We start from the raw sequence: 19880 nt of genomic DNA, 5'->3' as shown, positions 1-19880 counted from the left end.
GCACAACAAACTTCAGTGTGGAACACAGCGGACAGTTAAGAAATTACGGTCTAGTAATTCCATGGAATAAGATGCATAAGCACAGTTTTGAAAACTACGTAGCAACGGGAAGGAATGCCTGTGGTATAGTTTTAAGTGAAGGAAGCAGCCTTTAAAAAGGAGTCTATGTTTTAATTAAAACTATTTAAAAATTATTATCTGGACCAGGTATGGAAGAGAATGTAAAAATGAAAAACCAACGATTCCTTGGGGTTGTGAAATTCTCTGTGATTTCCTAATCTCATTCCGTTTTTGAAGTTCTGAAATATTACTACAGTAGTTTTTTTATGCTGTAGGGACAGCCATCAATATACCTAAAGACTCTCCCTAGGCTGGTCCTCCCAGGAGCCCTCGCCAAATATCAAATGTCTCCCTCTGGTAATAGGAAATTCATGACAAAGAACAATGTCCAAGTACCCCATCATCAATTCACTCAAGATTATTTATCTACTCCATATAAAGAACTATATGCTAGGTTTCTGTAAGGGAAACCAGCACCGAGCAAGAGTCAATTCTTGCTTTTATAGAGCTTATAATCCAAGAGAAGGAAATTATGACAAATATAAAAATAATTATAGTAGAAGATATTTTTTAATCATAAGAAAAATATTAAGAAAATATTAAGGAATTAATTCTGCATTCCATTTTTGAGAGATCAGGAGATGAGTTTGCACAGGCACAAGGTAAAGGGATGGGAGGAAAGGGTGTGCTGGACAAAGACAAATACTGCAGGGAAGAGAATCTCAACCTCGCAGAGAGGCACCCCACACAAACAAGAGTTTATTATAGATCTGACTTGAATATGGGCTATACCTACAGAGATGCTGGTCGTGATTGCCCTAGGGGGCTTAAAGCAGACACTGATGAAGGCTCTGGAGCAGAGAAATGAGACATTTACAGCCACAGAGGAGAAGGATTTATTTCATAGTTACAATGGAACGAGTCTGAGCTCAGGGACCAGACAAAACAGTTCTAAACCCCAATTCCTCCGTTTACTGGTTACATTTCCTTTGTCCCATTAATTGGTTTTTCCCTTACCCTCTGAGCCTCACTTTCCTTATCTGTAAAAAGGAGTAAGTCCAGTTCCTAGGTATGTTGGTCATGAAGGTTGACATAGTAGATTGAGAGAGCAGGTTAATAGACACTAGATAAATAATTCTATTCCCCTTAATTCTCTGTTCTCAGAAGGAAGAGGTTGAGAAGGAGACAGGGCAGAAGGACAAAAATCACAGGACTTTGCTCCATGGGGTCTAGAAGACTTGGTGGTGACCCATTTGTGATGGCCAAAGGGAAAGACAAAGTCAGCAACTGAAGTTCAAGTTGTGAACCCAGAGGATGATGGTGGCCCTTACTCAAATGGGTGTGTCAGAAGGAGAAATGGTGTAAAGATTAGTTCCTGTTGGGACATTATGAAAATTAGGGAACAGCAGCAGTCGGTCTAGGAGGAAATGTCCAGAGTGAACCTAGAAATCAGGGCTCCTGGCCCAGGATATATGTACGGGTTGGAGACACATGGCATATGCTCTGAGACTTTCAGTAGTTGACCGTTCCTATTTCCAAGATCTATAATGCTTCTACCAACCTTTCTCCACATCTTGATATATTCATCCCAAACATGTAGAGAAGTTATTGGATCAAAATACCCTATTTGCATATAACCTAACTACATTTAGCATCCTGTATTTTTCTCCATGATGTATTATCTTTTTTTAAAAGCTTTCTTGAGATATAATTCACATAACATGCAATTCATCCACTTCAAGTGTACAATTCAATGGCCTAGGAATATTCACAGATTTGTGCAAATAGCAACACAAGAATTTTGGAATATTTTCATCATCTCAAGAAGAAATCACAAAGGGCTTAGTGGTCACCCCCATGTTCCCAGTCCTACCCTCAGTCCTAGCAACCACTAATTCACCGTCTCTCTCCGTGGATTTTCCTGTTCTAGACTTTTCACGTAAATGGAATCATACAATATGCAATCCTTTGTATATGACACTTTTTCTTAGCATAATGTTTTCAAGTTTCATGCATGTTGTAGCATGTGTCAATACTTCTTTTCTTTTTAGGACCAAGTAATATTCCAATATATGGGTGGACCACTCTTTGTTTATTCATGCACCAGTTAATGGGCTTTGGGGTATTTCCACATTTTGGCTGTTGTGAATAACACTGCTATGAACATTCATTCACAAGTGTTTGTGTCGACTTATATTTTAATTTCTCTTAAGTGTATACCTAGGAGAGGAATTGCTGTGTCACAAGGTTTATGTTGTAACTTTTTAAAGACCTACTGAACTATTTTCCAAAGTGGCTGTGCCATTAGGCAACCGCACCAGCAATGTATGTGGGTTCCAATTTCTCCACATCCTCATCAAAAGTTGCTATTGTCTGTCTTTTTTATTATAGTCATCCTACAGGGTACAAAAGTGGTAACTCATTATGGTTTTGATTTGCATTTCCCTGATAACTAGTGATACTGACCATCTTTTCATGTGCTTATTGGTCACCTGATTATCTTCTCTGTAGAACTGCTTATTCAGATTCTTTGCCCATTTTTAACTGGGTTACTTGTTATTTATTAGGATATGTTTTTAAAACACAGAATTTTGTCCTCTATGCTTTCATTGTATAAAATAAAGATAGCACATAAGCATAAATTATTCACACCTAGAAAAGCTGATTTTTTTTCACTGCATTGAAACATCTATGTTCAACTGGGTGTGTGTGTGTGTGTGTGTGTGTGTGTTGTATATGGAAACTGGTGGCTATTGTCCTTATGAGTAAGCATTATTACATCAAAACAATGATTACGCCTGGCAGGGTGACAAACTAATTGAATTTAATTCTTTGTTCTCAAGGTTAAAAGTTGGTACTGCTCTTTTGGCACTGCTCATTCATATACTCTGAAGACAAATTCAAGGCCAAACCAAGGACAATGTCCATGTTAGCAAATTCATTAATCAATGTGTATATATCTATTTTAAGGCACAGCCTTGATTTGTTGGCTTTGTTCATACCTGGTAATGTGTGTACCCCCAACTCTGAAGACTTGTTCCAAGTTTTGCTGGGGGTCCATCAGAAATTTATTTTTAAATAATTTTGTGTGTTAAAAAATGTCTAGTTATGAGCCACTTCATTGCCAATCTGCCAGCTCTTGTGGGATCCCACTACTGCATGCCCTGGGTGCTTCTTGAAAGGCTTACCTACTGCTATGGATTATATCGTGTCCCTGTCCCCAAATCCCTAGTACCCTAAAATGTAACCTTATTCGGAGATAAAATCTTTACAGGTAGTCAAGTTAAAACGAGGTCCTTGGAGCGGGTCCTAATCCAATATGATTCCTGTCCTTACAAAAAGGGGAAATATGCACACGGAGACAGGCACACACAGAAGGAAGATAATGCAAAGAGATGCAAAAAGAAGACTTCCACCTACGAGCCAAACACAGACTCAGAGCGATTTCCCCTCTCAGCCCTCAGAAGGAACCGTCCCTGCTGCCCTCTTGACTTTGGAATTCTAGCCTCCAAAACCATGAGGAAATAAATTTCTGCCAGCCACGCAGTTCATGGTGTGCCGTTCACAGCAGCCGCAGGAAACGAACACACCTAGCCATGCACTAGACCCCGCTGAGTGCCTCAGCTGTGCTTGCTCTGGGAGGCCAGGGCCTCTCTCCCTGGAGGCTACTTTCCCATGGAAATTAGCCAGACTGTGCTGCCTATAACCCGACGGCTGCCCTCTGAGTTTTTAGTTATAGCTGCCCTCTGAGTATCTGCTCACACTTTTCTGTTCTCGTTCTAGGACTCAGACACATGTCCATGGGCACTGGGTTGGACATTCTCCATTCCTCTACCACCAAAAAGGAAAATCCAGGCTTCAGTACTGGGTCGAACTCTTCCTGCCTGGCTCCCTCTCCTCTTAGAATAAGTAAGGCCCTCTTCCTTCCTCTCGTCTTCCAGGAATCAATCCCCTAGTCACATCGATCTGTTTTTTTAAATCTGGTACCATTGGAGCCAAGCCACCATCATGTCCGGCCTGGACTAACCACACTAGCCCCCTGCCAGCGCTGGCTGCCTCCAGACTTGCACCCCTACAATATTCCGTGGCACTCACTATTTGGTGTCTCCCCTACAGGTAATTTCTAGGAGGCAAGGGACCATGTCTGGCTTTGATCATGTGTCCCTAGTACCTGGCACATAATAGATGCTCAGCAAATATCCAATAAAGGAAGGGAGAAAGTAGAAGAGAGAGGGAGAGAAGAAAGAAGTGAGGGAGGGAGGGAGGCAGGGAAGTGTGGGCTCATATATTTCCTTACATAAACTACAGGTCTATCTTTTCTCATTTGAACATACCAGTTGAGTATATCCTTGCACTAAGGCAATCAAGTCAATACAAATAGACATGTTCAAATAATGCCACATGGTGTGTTTTTCAAATTAAATGATACAGCTTTCTACACACAGGGCCCATCCAGATCCAAGCCAGTCTCCAGAAAAAGAAGCCATTCAGTGCCATGTGCCTAACTGTTGTCCTCCCTGATTATCCTACGGATCAGAATCCCATTACACACCCGTCATCCCACTGCATCGACCAGAAATGCACAAGTCCTCTTCAGATGTTTGCTCCTGCCATTAAGTTACTAAAACTGCTACACCTCAGTCTGAATAAGCTGTCTGGGCATTCTGCCCTCTGGGGAAATGGGTACAGGCAAACCTTGCCCCTCTCTTTTTTCTTAAATTATGTTTAAATACACATAACGTGAAATGAACTCTGTTAACCATTTTTAAGTGTACGGTTGAGTAGTGTGAAGTATATGTACACTGTTGTGCCTCCAGTCTCCAGAATCTCCTATTGATTTAAACACTAAAAAACTACAACTATATAAAGGAATATATGACTTCCTAAGGAGACCTCCTAACATATCTCCGAAACGTTAAATAAGCATCCCATTTACAACCTTCCTTTAAAGATACTATAGTTTGGGACACCTAGGTGGCTCAGCTGCTTAAGTGCCTGCCTTTGGCTCAGGTCATGATCCCAGGGTCCTGGCATTGAGCCCTGCATTGGGCTCCTCCTGCTTTTCCCTCTGCTTGCTGCTCCCCTGTCTGTGCTCATTCTCTCGTTCTCTCTCTGACACATAAATAAATAAAATCTTCAAAAAAAAAAAGAAAACTTTTTTTTTTAATTTAAAAAACAAAGATACTATAGTTTTATAGTTTTTGTGCTTTGTGCTTTCCTGGAAATGGTAAAAAAAACGTCTTGGGTTAAAGGGTTAACTTGTCTGTCTTAAGACTGTCCCTCCCAAAGGGCATGTCAAATAATTACGTATAATTCTTTTTTAAATGCCTGATTTTTGTGAGTGTTACTAAGGCACGAGGAAAAAAAAATGTTCATCTTTGCCAGTGCTGCCTCCATCCAATGAGCAGACATCACTGTTTTGTTTTTTGTAATGTTTTGAATGATTTGGAGATTAGCATGGGTACTTAACAAAAAGTACAATTTCAAATTACACGCTGCTTCACGGTGCCAAAACACTGTGCGCCATCATCTTTGATGACGTCCACCAGCACGGCACTAAGAATGGTGGTTGTTAGTCATCCGGCTTTGCAAAGCTGGAAGATGAAATTGTAAACAATGTGTGCTTAACCAGGCCATATTAGAAAAGAAGAGTGTCTCAAATATGGTTTCAATTTTTTTTTAAATCTAGCAATATCTTTCAATCAACAACGTGTACATCTAAATCAATGTGACAAATAGACGCCTGCTCAAACGAAGAACAGTTCATCCATGGGCATCCTTAAAAAGACGATAATCACATTTGCAAATACATATGCTAGTCACATCTGGGTCCTCCCTGGCCAAGGTTTTTATTTCTATACAAGCTTAACCACCATAACCACATATATGTGTGGATACTAAAATTGCTTTAACTTTAGTATAATGCTTAGAAGCCTCCCCGAACTAACCCATCCCTGGCACAGGTCACAGACTGCATGATTAATCATAGCTTCTAGCTTGTGCGTGGAAGACCCAGAGTTGCGGACAGAAACTGTGCGTAGCTAAGTTCAACCCTAGTCATGATTAGGAGAAAACAAAGACAAAATACTCAAAAGCAGATGACGACTCCAGGCCAAGTGTGAAGACAGCACATCAGTAAAGCAAGACCTAAAATGTTTTCCTGAAGATGATTCAGAAGCTCTCTATCTTGCTCTGTGAATGAATGTCCCAAACCCTTTACTCTCAATCCCTAAAAGAGTTGAAAAATTTACATCTTTAATCTCATTGTCTTTCCACCAACTCTTCAACAGTCGATCACAAAGTAGCCTTAGAGAAAGTTTCCCTAGATACCACTAAAAACACAGGTTTGTAACAGATGTCTCCATGCAACTTTTAAAATAGCTCCCACGTGAAGAGGCTGATAGACCCAGATGTACTTGTTCATCAATCCAGGTACATGTAGCCTGGAGCTGGGAAGCAAGAGTTATTAGCAGAGAAATCATTTAAGTGCAAATAATACATGCAAAAGCATCAGAAAAAATGTTATTTGTAAATTCAAAGACAGACGCAATTGTACACACAATTGGAAAATCCCTACCTGGAAACCACCTGAAGTCGTGCTTATCTTTAGGCACTAATAAACGGGAGCCCTGGTCTCACACCCTTCTAATTAATGAACACGATGCCTTGCCTTGTCAACCCCTCAGTTTCTTCTATTAAATGGAGGTTAAAATTTTTCCGGTGAATAACATGGCAGAAGACACAAACATATTCACCACAAAATGTACAGAAATGTGCCATTCTATACTTAAAAATGATGGTTGTAAGTTATGTTTAAAAAGCACATGGCCACATAGACATGTACTTGGAAACAGACTGCGATGCAGGGGATAAGGAGAGAGGTTCAGGGTGGAATGACTCACAGATTCGGGAATGCAGAGGCTTTCAGCAGCACAAAGTCACAAGGGACCATCCTCGAGATCTCTCCCCTCCATAAACAAGACTGTTTGTTGACTTGGAAAGAAGATGGTGAGGAGTTTAGAAATCATTGTTTTAAATTTTTGGTTCTTTGCATCCTTGTACTGAATGCACAAACTGGCATATTGTTAAAAATGTATTAAAGGAGCACATTCTGGTGGGCATTGAGAAACACTGATTCTTCTAATATTTTACAGGATGACAGAGAGAATAAACTAAGTCAAGGAGCTGTAACTAACATCTTGACGTGAGCAAAGGGCAAGTCTGTTCTCTGCAGTGACACAAAGCTTGTTAAAAGCTTAGTGGGGGGGCGCCTGGGTGGCTCAGTGGGTTAAGCCGCTGCCTTCGGCTCAGGTCATGATCCCAGGTCCTGGGTTCAAGCCCCACATTGGGCTGTCTGCTCAGTGGGGAGCCTGCTTCCTCCTCTCTCTCTGCCTGCCTCTCTGCCTACTTGTGATTTCTCTCTGTCAAATAAAAAAAAAAAAATTGTATTAAAAAAAAAAAAAAGCTTAGTGGGAAACACAAGGGGATCCAGCTGTCTTAAATGCAGTAGGATTTTTCCCTCCAAGAAGAGCTAAAGTCAAGTAGTACCTGGGGCAAAGAAGTAAACTAGCAAAATAACCGAAATGGGGCTATCTTGACCTTTTCCAGCAGGGAGGGTTTCTAGAGAGGCTGCATACAAATCAAATTGAATGTTAAGATTTGGGGGGAAGCCAGCCATTTAAAACCCTTTAAAATATTTGAAAGTCATGCAAAGCAGAGTTCATCTGTGGCACAAAGAGTTGTGTTCTAAATCATTCAATCCATGCACTTTAATTTTTTTTTAAGATTTTTTATTTATTTATTTGACAGAGAGAGATCACAAGTAGGCAGAGAGGCAGGCAGAGAAAGAGAGGAGGGAGCAGGCTCCCTGCTGAGCAGAGAGCCCGATGCAGAACTCGATCCCAGGACCCTGAGATCATGACCTGAGCCGAAGGCAGAGGCTTAATCCACTGAGCCACCCAGGCGCCCCACATGCACTTTAATTTTTATTGATTATATTTCCTTAAATATTTTTCATAGTGTGCAGCATCCCTAAGGCAACCACTTACCACTCTTGAACTCTGAACGCTTTCCTGAAATCCCTTTCTGTCAATAGGTCATAGAATGTTAGAGCAGAAGACACCATAGAGATCAGTTACAACTGCAGTTCTCAAACCTGGCTATATTTTAGAGACACTTTCGGAGCTTTTTACAAATACAAAGGCAAGGTCCCCACCCCAAACCGATCAGATCAGAATCGGGCATGGGGAGGAGTACCTGTACTTTTTACAGACCCCACAGGTGGTTCCACTGGGCTACCAGGATTAAGAACCACTGGACCAGAGTGTATATTTGCATTGCCTGACACCACTGTCACTTGGCCAACATGTGGCCACAAGAGCTCTTGAAAAACGCGACTGGCCGGAACTGAGACCTGTAACTCATGTTAAGTGTAAACTACATACCAGATTTCAAAGACTTGGGACCAACAACAACAACAATTAAAAAAAAAAAAAAAAACCCACAAAGTATCACTTCAACATTTTTATATTGATTATATGTTGAAATGATACCATTTCAAATATACTGGGTTAAATAAAATATGTTATTAAAATTAACCGTTTTTTACCTCCTTAATGTGGCTGCTAGAACATTTATAATTACATGGGTGGCTTGTATTTATGGCTCCCACTGTTGGACAGTGCATTCTTTTATCACTCATAAGAAATTGAGGCAAAGGGGCACCTGGGTGGCTCAGTGGGTTAAAGCCTCTGCCTTCGGCTCAGGTCATGATCTTGGGGTCCTGGGATCGAGCCCCGCATCCGACTCTCTGTTCAGCAGGGAGCCTGCTTTCCTTCCTCTCTCTCTGCCTGCCTCTCTGCCTACTTGTGTCTACTACTACTGTCTGTCCAATGGATAAATAAAATCTTTAAAAAATAAAAAAATTTTAAAAATTTTTAAAAATAAAAAAGAAATTGAGGCAGAGAAGCATTAGGAGTTGAAGACAGCACTTTGAGGATTCACTCTTCTAGTTAGTCTTTTCCTGTGGCCATGAACAACACGGTTTTGTAGAGCTACGGCAGAGCCTGGGATGCCATCAGTTCAACTTCAAACCTTTCTCTCTTTTGTCTTGCTACTTATTTCTTCTACGATTGGATATTAAAATCTGTTTTCCTTCATGGAAAAATGTCCCCTCCCCCGTTAGGCACACACTCGTGATTTGTTATTGTAGAGTCACTCATGAAAGCAGAGTAACCAGAATGGATACTTAAAATAAATCTAGAAAAACATCGGTATAAGGTAAATGCAGAGAATGAATGAAGAAGCCCCTCAAAGCTTTTAAGTTCTGGCTTATGTTTTACCATGTTGCAGTTTAGTAAATAACCTCAGACAACCCTCTGCATCCTGAGAGCCATTTTCAACACAGTCCCTGCTCAGAATTTAGAAGTTCGAGAACTGAGAATACTGTCCTTCCTCCCAGAAGGCCGTGTTTTTCTGGACAACGCTGTCATTGCAGGAAGGCAGATCGGGCTCTTCATGAGGGCCTGCCACATCACGCCTAGCCACCCTGGTGGAAACAGATCTCATCTTCAATGCCTTCTCCCCTCTGGTGCAAGGATTAGGACCTGGTCATTCAGAGGCCAAACAGCATCATCGCTTACTTAGAGAAGAAGATCTTGTTTTGATAAAATAAAAGGGTCCTACCAGATCTGGCAATGGGAGATGAATGTATTTCTTCTTATAATCAGCTAATTCAAACAAAAACAAAGATGTTTTTTGTTGCATGTGGTTTTCCCCCTTGGGAAGCCAGCAGAGAGAGAACTGCATAAAATTGGCTGAAATGTGTTGTAGTTGAGGAATCATGCAACACAGGGGCTCCTCAGTGTAATAGGAGAATGAAAGAGACCTAAATTCTGATATAAAGTGTTCACACAAAGAGCTGGAAAGGAACACTATGGGTCATGCCAAATAACACATACAGTAGATGAATTCAAGATTTCTATTGAGATATTCTTGTTCCCCATCCTAAATACAGCATAACCAAGATGTCATCTTAAATCAAATGTGTGGTGTTCAGGAGCCCCCTATGTTGCATGCATGATTTCTATTAGTTATGATTAGTCAACTTTGCCAGGCAAACCTCAAATAGCGTACTTCTAGACTCAACTCACTTCTGATGCAGTAACATTCCCCTCCAAACTCTCTCATATACACGGACCTGGAAAGATAAAACACTGGAGACAGACTCTGGGCTTTACAAGTACATCTGCCAGAGTAAAAGTAACACTTGTTGCTCTATTCGACACAAAGAAAGATGATTTATTTTAACTTTAAATAATTTTTCAGATCCCTTCTTCAAAGGTGATTAAGAAAAGAAAGGAAGTAACAAAAGTTCCTGCCTTATCCTAGAGAGGTCTTTTAGAACATCTTTAAGCTCTGTCTGATTTTAGTCTCAAATGAAATCTGGAGGGTGCTGTTTTACAGGGCATGTCTAATAGTAATGAAGGAGAATAAGAAGAATGGCTTTCCAATAATGAGGTCGACACACAAAAAAAATTAGCATTACAAATATATCAGAATATACAGAATAGAAACTACAGTTTTATGGTCAGGGGACTCATTCAAAAGATCTGATAAAAATTGTCTGTGAAAGGTTAGTGATCAAAAGGTTTGAAAAGAACAAAGCCTCTGAAGCCATGGGTTATGTCTCATTCATGACCATTTATGGCAGCCTGGCTCATGGAAAGAGAACCCGACCTGGAGGCCGGGACCTGGCTTTTCAGCTCAGTTTGGCACTCTCTAGCTGTGGGCTTCAGTGAGCCAGGGGACACAACTAGGCCTTCGGTTCTTCTCTGCAAAATGACAAGGTTAGTCTATCAATGAGAAGACCTCCTTAGCTCCAACTCTGTATACACGATAGCAAGCCTTTCTAGCTCGCCATCAGAATCCCTGGTCCAAAAGGAATTCTTCCTCTCCAAGATGAATTCAAGCCAAACGCCAACATGGTAGTTTTCAATCCTTGTTAATTTTCGGGTAGAGAGATTAGAACTGTAAACCTTGAAGAAACAGAAGGAAGCAACTAAAATAAGTGTTTTTAAAGTGTTAAGTTGATTCTGATCTAGTTCTCAGAAAATATAAATGAATAATAGAGTGAGCTTGACAGAAAGAAATACAGAAATGCCAAAGAAGCATCTTATACATTCCGAAATTTATCCAAACTATGTAAGTTTTATTTTGAAAGTCCCAGAGTCTCAATATGAGCTTCAAAAATTCTACTCTTATTTCTGATATACTATTATCACTACCTGAAAATTTGTAAAAGCTTTCTTGTTCTTTTTTCTCTTATGTTAAGTCCATGATTTGCGATTTCCAACAATGGAATACTAACAGATCCTCAAAATCACTAATTGCCCATTTTTTCCCTAATTACAAAATATAAGAATTTTTAACATGATGTCATTTTTAAAGTGTCAGAGTTTCTATTTAAAACAATACCACAAAATAGATAGCTTATTTAGTTTACAAATAACAATACAAAAAGATTCTTTAAGTCTGTTTATCATATCAGAAAGTGCTTCTTACACTTAAATGTTTGAGGCCATTGCCCCCCCCCCAGTTCATTACCTTATCTCAGTTGCATAATTTTCTTAAATAGCATTCAGAGAGATAGTACTGGATATACATTTTTAAGCACTAATTTATAAAAAGCATTGGTAGATTCCCATAATACAGCTAGTAGTCAAACTGGACAAGATAATGAATTGACTGAGATCATTGCTCCATCTTCATCCAAGAAAGCTGCCTCTAAAAAAAGATCTTAAATTGCTGTAGAAATCCAATTTGTAAGAAGCAAAAGAAGTGTATAGATGGGAAACACCAGCCATGATCACATTAATTTTGTGACTAACAGCACTGCTTTGAAGTGAAGGAGGGGGGAAAAAAAAGATGACAAACATAATAAGTCTGCTCAAATCCCCAATTTTAATCTAACAACACGATCAGAAGAAAACCAACTACAAACACAAAGTTCACGTCTTCAGGATACAGCAAACATCACCAACCCACGAAACAATTTTCAGCATAATAAGAAACAAACTCCAAGGCTAAGGAAATACTATAGAAAGTGATGCATCCTTGCTAAAAGGCAAATTATAGTAAGAAATCAGGAGACCAGGAACTTGACAGTGGTACCAACAGCCATGATCGACTGGTTTGGAATCCGAAGGTGTGGGAAACTGACAATTAGTTGTATGATAATCTTCAGCCTACAGTAATTGAAGAGCTATAGAGAAAAAGTCTCTCGGGCAAACTACCATTCAATTAACCTCCTGTTCAAATCAAAGCTGCAATGTCACAAAGATGGGCCCATGTTTTTGTGGGAATGTTCTAATAAACTACCTACTCATGTAGAAACTACATAAGATCACAACTGACTTCTTATTGACAGGCAGTTTACAGGTATCAACAATTTATATTCAAAAACAGCCTGAAGATATTATCAATTGAGCAAACATGTTTACCCTTAGTAAAGTTGAAAAATACAAGTCGTTCTGCCTCAGTCAGGATTTTAAAATAACAGATCTATATAAAATGATGCAAAGGAAAATGAGGACATTTACAGGGAGGCACCAGTGAGTTCTACGATTGTTTTCTTTTTAAGTTTTAAAACTCAGGTAATAACTGATATTCAATCAACAGCACCCTACTTCAGGGGAATACCTATCGAGGTCTGGATGTGGAGAATGGTTTTTTTGTTTTATTTTCATTTTTAGTTTTCTTTTTTTTAAATGCCTCCCTTATTAAAACTTAAGTACTTATTAAAGTGATTCATGAAGGCCTGTGAAAAAAGGAATTCTTACCTGACACATTATTTAACATGCTTCATAGCTACCCCCTGCAGTTCACACGCCCATGAACATTATTTTACCCAGGAAATAATGGTCTTATTCACACACACACACACACACACACACACACCACACCTTCTATACAAAATGCTACCAAGTCCCAGGAAACCAACAAAGGCAACATTAAAATTCAGTGTGAAATAAGAATTCCATTTCTGAATTCCATCTATGAAAACATAAGCTCGGCCTCATTTAACTAACTGCAAAGTTCCTTTCTGCTTCATAAGCATAAGAAACATCATCTTACCATTATTCGCAGAATAAAATCAGCAACGTGTTGTTTCTTGCAGTCACCAAATCAGGTTTTTTTTTCTTCCTTTCTTTCTAGTAACTTCTTTTTCACCAGCAAGATTAGGAAGAAAATAAATCTTTGAGTATTTGCTTCACAATTTCAGACCACAAGATCATGAAACTAGCTCTTGAGTTATAAAGAAAAGAAGAAGGAGGAGGAGAAGAAGAAGAAGAACAGGTCTGGTATTTTACAATCACTTCTGCAACCAAGAGGTACCTCCTGGACTCTGGTACCTCCTTTCCTCCCTCGTTCGCTAAGTTTCTTTTAGTAATGAGACTAATTTTTCCAGTAGCCTTGAACTCCCCAGATTTAACTGACATGGAAAATGTGACTAAAAACTTGTAGAACTGTCTAGCCTCCAACCCTACACAGAATCAACTTTGTTGGAAGTGAGGAAGAACACCTCGCAAGCAGCTACTTGCTCCTTGAGACGCCTGCATTTCAACGGCACAGAACACCAAAGAACAGTGCGCCATCTAGCTAGCAAGCTGCACTCTCCGATCTCGAAGGGGGGACACCTTCAAACCCTGGGAGTTAAGAACTTGTCAGGGTTCAGCTACTCTGAAGGTCCAATTGTTTATTTAAATAAAAAAAAAATATCGCTACTGAGATAATCCACATCGAGTGGATATGGGAAAATTTAGGTTATAATGGCACTACAAACTTTTACATCTAACTTTGATTTACAAGATAAAAGCAAGTTTTAAATTAAAAGGGCTTTCTGTTAATAGAGCTTATTATTCTGAAGACGGGGAATGATTTTCTTCGAAAGTTGTCCCTGGGTGCATGCCTATTATCTTTGCTTTTCCCCTTCCACTAATGAGCATTTATCTAAAGAGCCTGTTAATCCTCTGATGTGTGCTTCTGGTCAGAGGTAACAGTTTGAATAAAACCACTAATCACTGATCACTAAATCACTGATCATTAATCACGCTCTCCCGTGCTGGTGACCCAGGCCATTTTTTCCTTCAGGACTATGCATCGCAAACAAGAAGTTTAACATTTTAGAAGCACATGCATTCTGCAGGGGTTATACTATTTCATCTTTAGATGTGAATGAATAATAAATACTGCCACAAACTTGGGGAAGGATGTCAATTAGACCCCAGACAGGAGTTTCACAAATGCCTACTCCACAGCAAGGCTGTTTCACTTGGAAGAAAGTAGATCTGATTATAACAAAACATGTGTTCTTCACGAAATTCCCACATACTCAGAATATAAATGTTCCTTAATTTAGCTTCCGCCAACTTCAAATCAGAGAGCACCCAAATCCTCTGCCCCACTCAATCCAAAACTCTGTCAGTAGATTTTTTTTTAAAATTTCTGCTGCACGCACGCACCCTCCCCCACTAAGAGTTCTTTTTACTTTTATCTCTTACACACGTCACACACAGAGTGTTTCCACTTCCACTGCCAGACAGGCAGATTCGGACTCAATTCGACAACTTAGGTATTCAACTTCCTCTTTAAATATAGAAACTTCAGATTAAGAGAAAGAAGTATATACATCAATTTATTGTAAGGTGCTTTGGGTTCAACGACTCACATTCCCTCACTTTGTAAATGAAACGTCGAATCTTGATTCTTTTGGCTACATCTGATTTAATCAGCATCCTCACTTCTTCCCTCTTCCGCTACTCGGCTGGAGAAAGGCGCTATGTCAAATTAAGTACTTTGTTCGCAGTGGGTGTGTTGCTTTCCTAAGTCACCAAAGGGACAGGGTATTATCATAAGGACTCTGTTTCCTGAGACGCCTTTTCTGTCAGGACGGAGCATTTTCGCCCTGGAGAAGAGGGCTCGCTGGTGCCTTTCTTAAATAATAGAAAAGGGCAGATTGTGTGTGTGTTGATCAGGTACCGTGCTCTCCTCAGACACCAGAAGCTCTTAGGCACACTCCGGGGACAGTGATCGCCCCAGGGAAAGCACTAAAAGGGGGAGGCGGGGCCAGAGTGATTACGGTGTGGGCCGAAGAGGGGGTAGAGAAGGAGGAGTCCGGGCAGGAGAGGGCAATAAAGATGCCCACGGAATGGGCGACTGTACGAGTATGTTGCGGGTGGGATGGAAAGCAGAGTTGCTTGGTCAGCATCTCTAAACCCCGAACTCTTCAGTATCTGAAGCTGTTAATCAAACACTTGCTGGCCTGCAGAATGACGTAATGGACCTGTATCCAGCCTTTATTCCTTGACACATGTCAGAGAGGGAGGGAAAAATAAAAATCAAACACACTCTGAGGACTCTGACAACGCAACATACAAGCAGCCCACTCCAGTTCCTGGCCTTGAACACGCATCAAGTGGGGGTGGCACCCCTTCAGGCCAAGTCGGGGAGGGGGTGGACAAGCTCTGAGGCTTAATCTACCGGATACTCCCTCTCCCCGCCCCCCGAAATAATTCTACGGCAAAGAAGAAGTGGGATGCAGTTGCCGGAAGAAAACGTGTCCTTGGTTCCTTCTCGCGTCTTGCCCCTCTAAGAACTTCGTGAAAAGTTTAAGCGGTTGCGTGGAGAATCTGCAGGAGAGGAAGGCTCCGCCGCCAGGTCCTGGGAACTGCCACCGCGCTGCCGCGGCAAAAGCGGGAGCTGTCATTTGGGGCAGCGGCGGGGAAGAGGTAATGATGCCAGCGAGAACGGGACGGAGGCAGGAGACGGCTGCAGGACTGAAAGCGAACAGAGCCGTGCCACTCTCGAGCTTTCTGCGCCTGGAGCGAAAGCCAAGTGCCCTTCAAGGGCCACGTCCCCTCCCCGAGCGCGCGCGCCCACCAGCTGCGGCGGGCAGCCCTGCGGGAGAGGTGGCAGCGGCAGGCTCGGCACCGGGAGGGAGCGAGCCCCCCGCGCCCGCCCGCCCGCCCCCTAGGTGACCCGGCGTCCTCGCCGCGCCCGCTGGAAGTTTGCAAACTTTCTCCGGGGGTTCCGCCGCATCACCGGGAAGTTGGGGACGCGGGGGGAGGCTCCTGGCTCGCCGTCTCCGCTGCCACCGCCGCTTGACCGCACTTCTGGAGGGTTCCGCACCTTGCCAGGTCTCTGGAGGCAAACACACACCCCCGATTCATAACTGTTCCCCGTGTCAGGGAAACACACGCGCGCTCCCACACACGCATCACGCCGGGGAGGACACGGCGCCCGCTCCACGTTAGCATCCCTCCAGTCACACGGCGCGGCGGCCACCGAGACGCGCTCCGGAACAGACACGGCGTAGGGTCTCTGGAGTGGCCTCAGGACACAGCAGAATTCCACAGTCCACCAGCCTTTGGGGCCGGACTTCCCTCTGGTCCGCCAAAGTGTTTACAAACATAGATCACCCTCCAAAAAAATGCACCGCATCTTCCCTACTCCTTGCCCTGTGACCTGCCCACTGGACCAAGTAATCTCGCGGCTGCTGCCGAGAACCAACCCCTGCAAACCAAGTACGCTCCCGAGATGGCTCCCGCGGCAAGTGCAACAAAAGTAGCTAAATGCAAAAGCCCCAGAAGTGGCCGAGCCATATTTTTAGGAACTTACCAAACAAGTGTGGAGAAGGCAAGAGCGGAGCCCGGGTGAAGGGACCACGTTGGACTGAGCAAAGATTACAATACATTCTATTTAGAGTGCATTACATCACCCCCCCGGTGACGTCACGTGGGATTCCTGAACTTCTAAATCATTGCGGTCCGCGGGGGAGGAAGAGGAGGGGCGGGGCCGCCGCGCCGAAGGGGCGGACTCCGCCCCGGCCACGCCCCGCCCCGCCCCGCCCCCGCCCCCGCCCCAAGAGCGGACCCTGATGCACCCGCCGGGGAGCGGCGGCCGCGGCGGCGACCGCGCAAGCAACAGCTTGCAGAGCCCAGCGCCGTGTGACACGGCTCCCTGACATTAGTGGTGTGAGTCAGCTTGGAAACAATCCTCGCGGTTTCAGACAGGACCACGGAGGAGGCACAGACACGGGCTGTCCTCCTAGCAAGGCCTGGTAGCCTTTGAAAGGTGTGGGGATGGGGACAGGGGTAGGGGGTTACGGGGGTGCTAAAGGGTGCGGGATGAAGACTTTCTGCAAACCGAAATGCAAGACGCTCCCCCCCTTCCTCCAGCAGCAGATGTCCAGCTCCTGTTCGCCTGCGACAGTCGTGACCTCATTAGAGTGTTCCCTGAATCCTGGCTTCCCAGAATACTCAGCACCCCTTTCCACCGTCCCCTACCCCACCTCACCTCCAAAGGAATAACTTATTTACTGTGCACCCTCACATGGAATACATGGCCCCCACCTTTTCCAAGACCCCTGCTTCATGCGTCTGAGAAGCTGGAGGGGAGTTTCTCCAGGAAGCGAAAGGTGAATCACAGCTAGAGCCAAGTGATGAGCCTGATTTAGACTCAGCGTCAGAGCCGGAAGGGCCCTTGGCGATCACTTCCAGAGCCTCCTCTGTAACTCGCCCAAGCTCACAGGCTGGCAAGTGGCAGAGCCAGAGCCGAAATGCAGGATCCGGCGCCTGGTCTGCAGTGTCTTCCTGAGCCTGGCGTTTTCAGCATGGGCCAGTCACCATCCCCGCCCCCAGTTTAATTTCCATTCGGATTTCTCCTTGTGAGCAGGACTCAAAGGGAGGCATAGGCCAAATTCCAGAGGATCCAAGATGACCATGGTCATCCTTGCAGTGTCTCACCCTTAACAAAGCACTGGTACCCACATGTATGCCCTTGATTCTCACAACCACGGAGCACAGGAAGAAGTAGGGCAGGTGTTATTATTATCCCCATTTTACAGGTGAGCTAAGGCATACTCCAGGAGGTTGGGGAGCTGGCCTGAAGTCACTTGGGCAGGTGGTAGCACCGGGACCACCCCATTCCCTGTTTTCAAACCCCAGATCCCAACTGGTCTCCTTTCTAGAACGAGGGGTGAGCATTCCGTTCAGGTGGGTTATTTGGTGCTTAGAATCTCTACTACCGCTGTGTTGGCTGGAGTCAGAGTTTTGCTTAGGAACAGTTTAGACCCCATTAACAAACAATGATCATTCCTGACATTTATGTAATATCTAACATTTATATAGCACCTCTTATCCCATGCATCATAACCATGACTGTGCAGTTTGCCAGAGAATCATGACTGGGCTGGCTAGGAATTGTAATGCTTTGCCCAGATCGTCACATACTACTTCTGAGCTGATTTTGACCTACTAAATAGAAGAGCTTTGTATTTCCTTTCTGTTTTTAAGTGTTTTAACAACTACCTGCCCTTTAGTGTTCCTTGAGACCACAGGGACTGGTAACTCTATTTCTTACAGCCTTATTCAGAGCTCATCACTGAGTTTTCCATTTGTTCTTTTTCACATGTAGCCCTGAAGGAACTGCAAAAGAAGGGCTCCAGCCCTAACTTGAAATCTTAACCAATAAAACTTTAAATATGACAGCTCAATTAGCTGGGTTTAGAGAAGGAAGCAGTAGCCGACTAAGGAACAGACTTCTTGTCTGCATTCCCACTCAATAATGAGGATAGGCTTTTCCACCTAAAGCACGTAGCCTACCTCCTTCTCTCGCAAAGATGTGTGAGCCGAACAGGGAACAAACTTGAAACAGAAAACAGATACAGCTTAACATCTCAGAGCTAAGTCAGAGAGCTAATCTTCTCCCCCGCCCAGTTGACGAGTGTGGACTAAAGGAATAAAATGAAGTATTGAATAAGCAAAGATGAAGTGATAAAATATTTAAAACCGTGTAAGTAGTTAATCAACATATAAATTTAAAACACTTAATTCCCAGTATTCTCTAAACAGAAGCATACATATATAGATGAGTTTTAATGCAAGTAGCTCATCAATTTCTAATACTATCCAAATCATTTATTGATCTTTAAAAATGATTGCTGAACTTTTGTTTGACATGCTGCACCAGGTAAACAATGCCTGTCTGAGCCATGGCTGACATAGAAACACACAGGGAACTTTTCCAGGGACTTTACCATTATCTTGATAATCACGAGGTTACATGGAATCTCGGTAGAGAATTTCTCTTAATATCAGCAATATTGTTCATGTGCACAACCCTCTCTCAGCATCTGCTGAACTCACAGCAATTTCATTCAAAATGTTTCCATTCATTATATTACAGGGTGTGTGTGTGTGTGTGTGTGTGTGTGTGTGTGTACACACACAGACCTCTGTTACCAACTAAGTCACACACAAAAAAACCTTCTGAATGTAAACTGAAGAAGAGAAATGGTGTTTATGAATTTGGATTCTAATGTCTGACTGCCGGAGTTCGAATCTTGGCTTTGCTACTTGAGCCTGCGCTAACCTCTGGGTCTCATTTGCTTCATCTATGTAATATGGTGATAATTATAGTAACTCAAACGAATTAAGAATTGCACTTTGCACAGGACAAATGCTATGTGAATACCTGCCTTCGTTTTTATTAATAAAAGCAACGTGGCTAATGCCATGATAGTTGGGCATTCAGTGATTTTAGCGAAATTGACCAAATAAATGAAAAGAGAACCCGTTTCCCCATACTTCTCCCACCCCCCCCAACACTAACCCGTGCATGTACCATCTGTACCAAACAGGCTCTCATCTGTCAAGTCATGCCTACAGAACCCTCATGTATGTAGACTCAAATTCCTACATGGCTCTGCTCACGCAGTCCCTTCAGGACTCCTCAGAGTTGAAGATCCTCAGAGGCTACGG

The 19880-nt window shown here is 42.8% G+C and overlaps 1 protein-coding gene across 3 annotated transcripts in view; it reads right to left on the bottom strand.

The window, feature by feature from the left end:
- CREB5 (cAMP responsive element binding protein 5) overlaps positions 1 to 16797 on the bottom strand; it is a 410198-nt gene extending 393401 nt beyond the window's left edge. For 2 of the 3 annotated variants that reach the window (XM_047695011.1, XM_047695013.1), the window contains exons 1-2: positions 16738 to 16778; positions 13195 to 13281 (exon numbers count right to left, since the gene is read on the bottom strand). In XM_047695011.1, the coding sequence (XP_047550967.1) occupies positions 13195 to 13197 (3 nt within the window). In that variant the 5' untranslated portion in view covers positions 13198 to 13281; positions 16738 to 16778. Of the gene's footprint in view, positions 1 to 13194; positions 13282 to 16737 lie in introns of all 3 variants that reach the window. The other variant, XM_047695012.1, reaches the window with a different exon arrangement.
- Positions 16798 to 19880: the final 3083 nt, after the last annotated feature.

This window comes from Lutra lutra, chromosome 11 (genome assembly GCF_902655055.1).
Source record: "Lutra lutra chromosome 11, mLutLut1.2, whole genome shotgun sequence".
Classification (NCBI taxonomy): domain Eukaryota; kingdom Metazoa; phylum Chordata; class Mammalia; order Carnivora; family Mustelidae; genus Lutra; species Lutra lutra.
The sequence above is the reverse complement of the archived record's forward strand: the minus strand, read 5'-3'. Positions and strand labels throughout refer to the sequence as shown.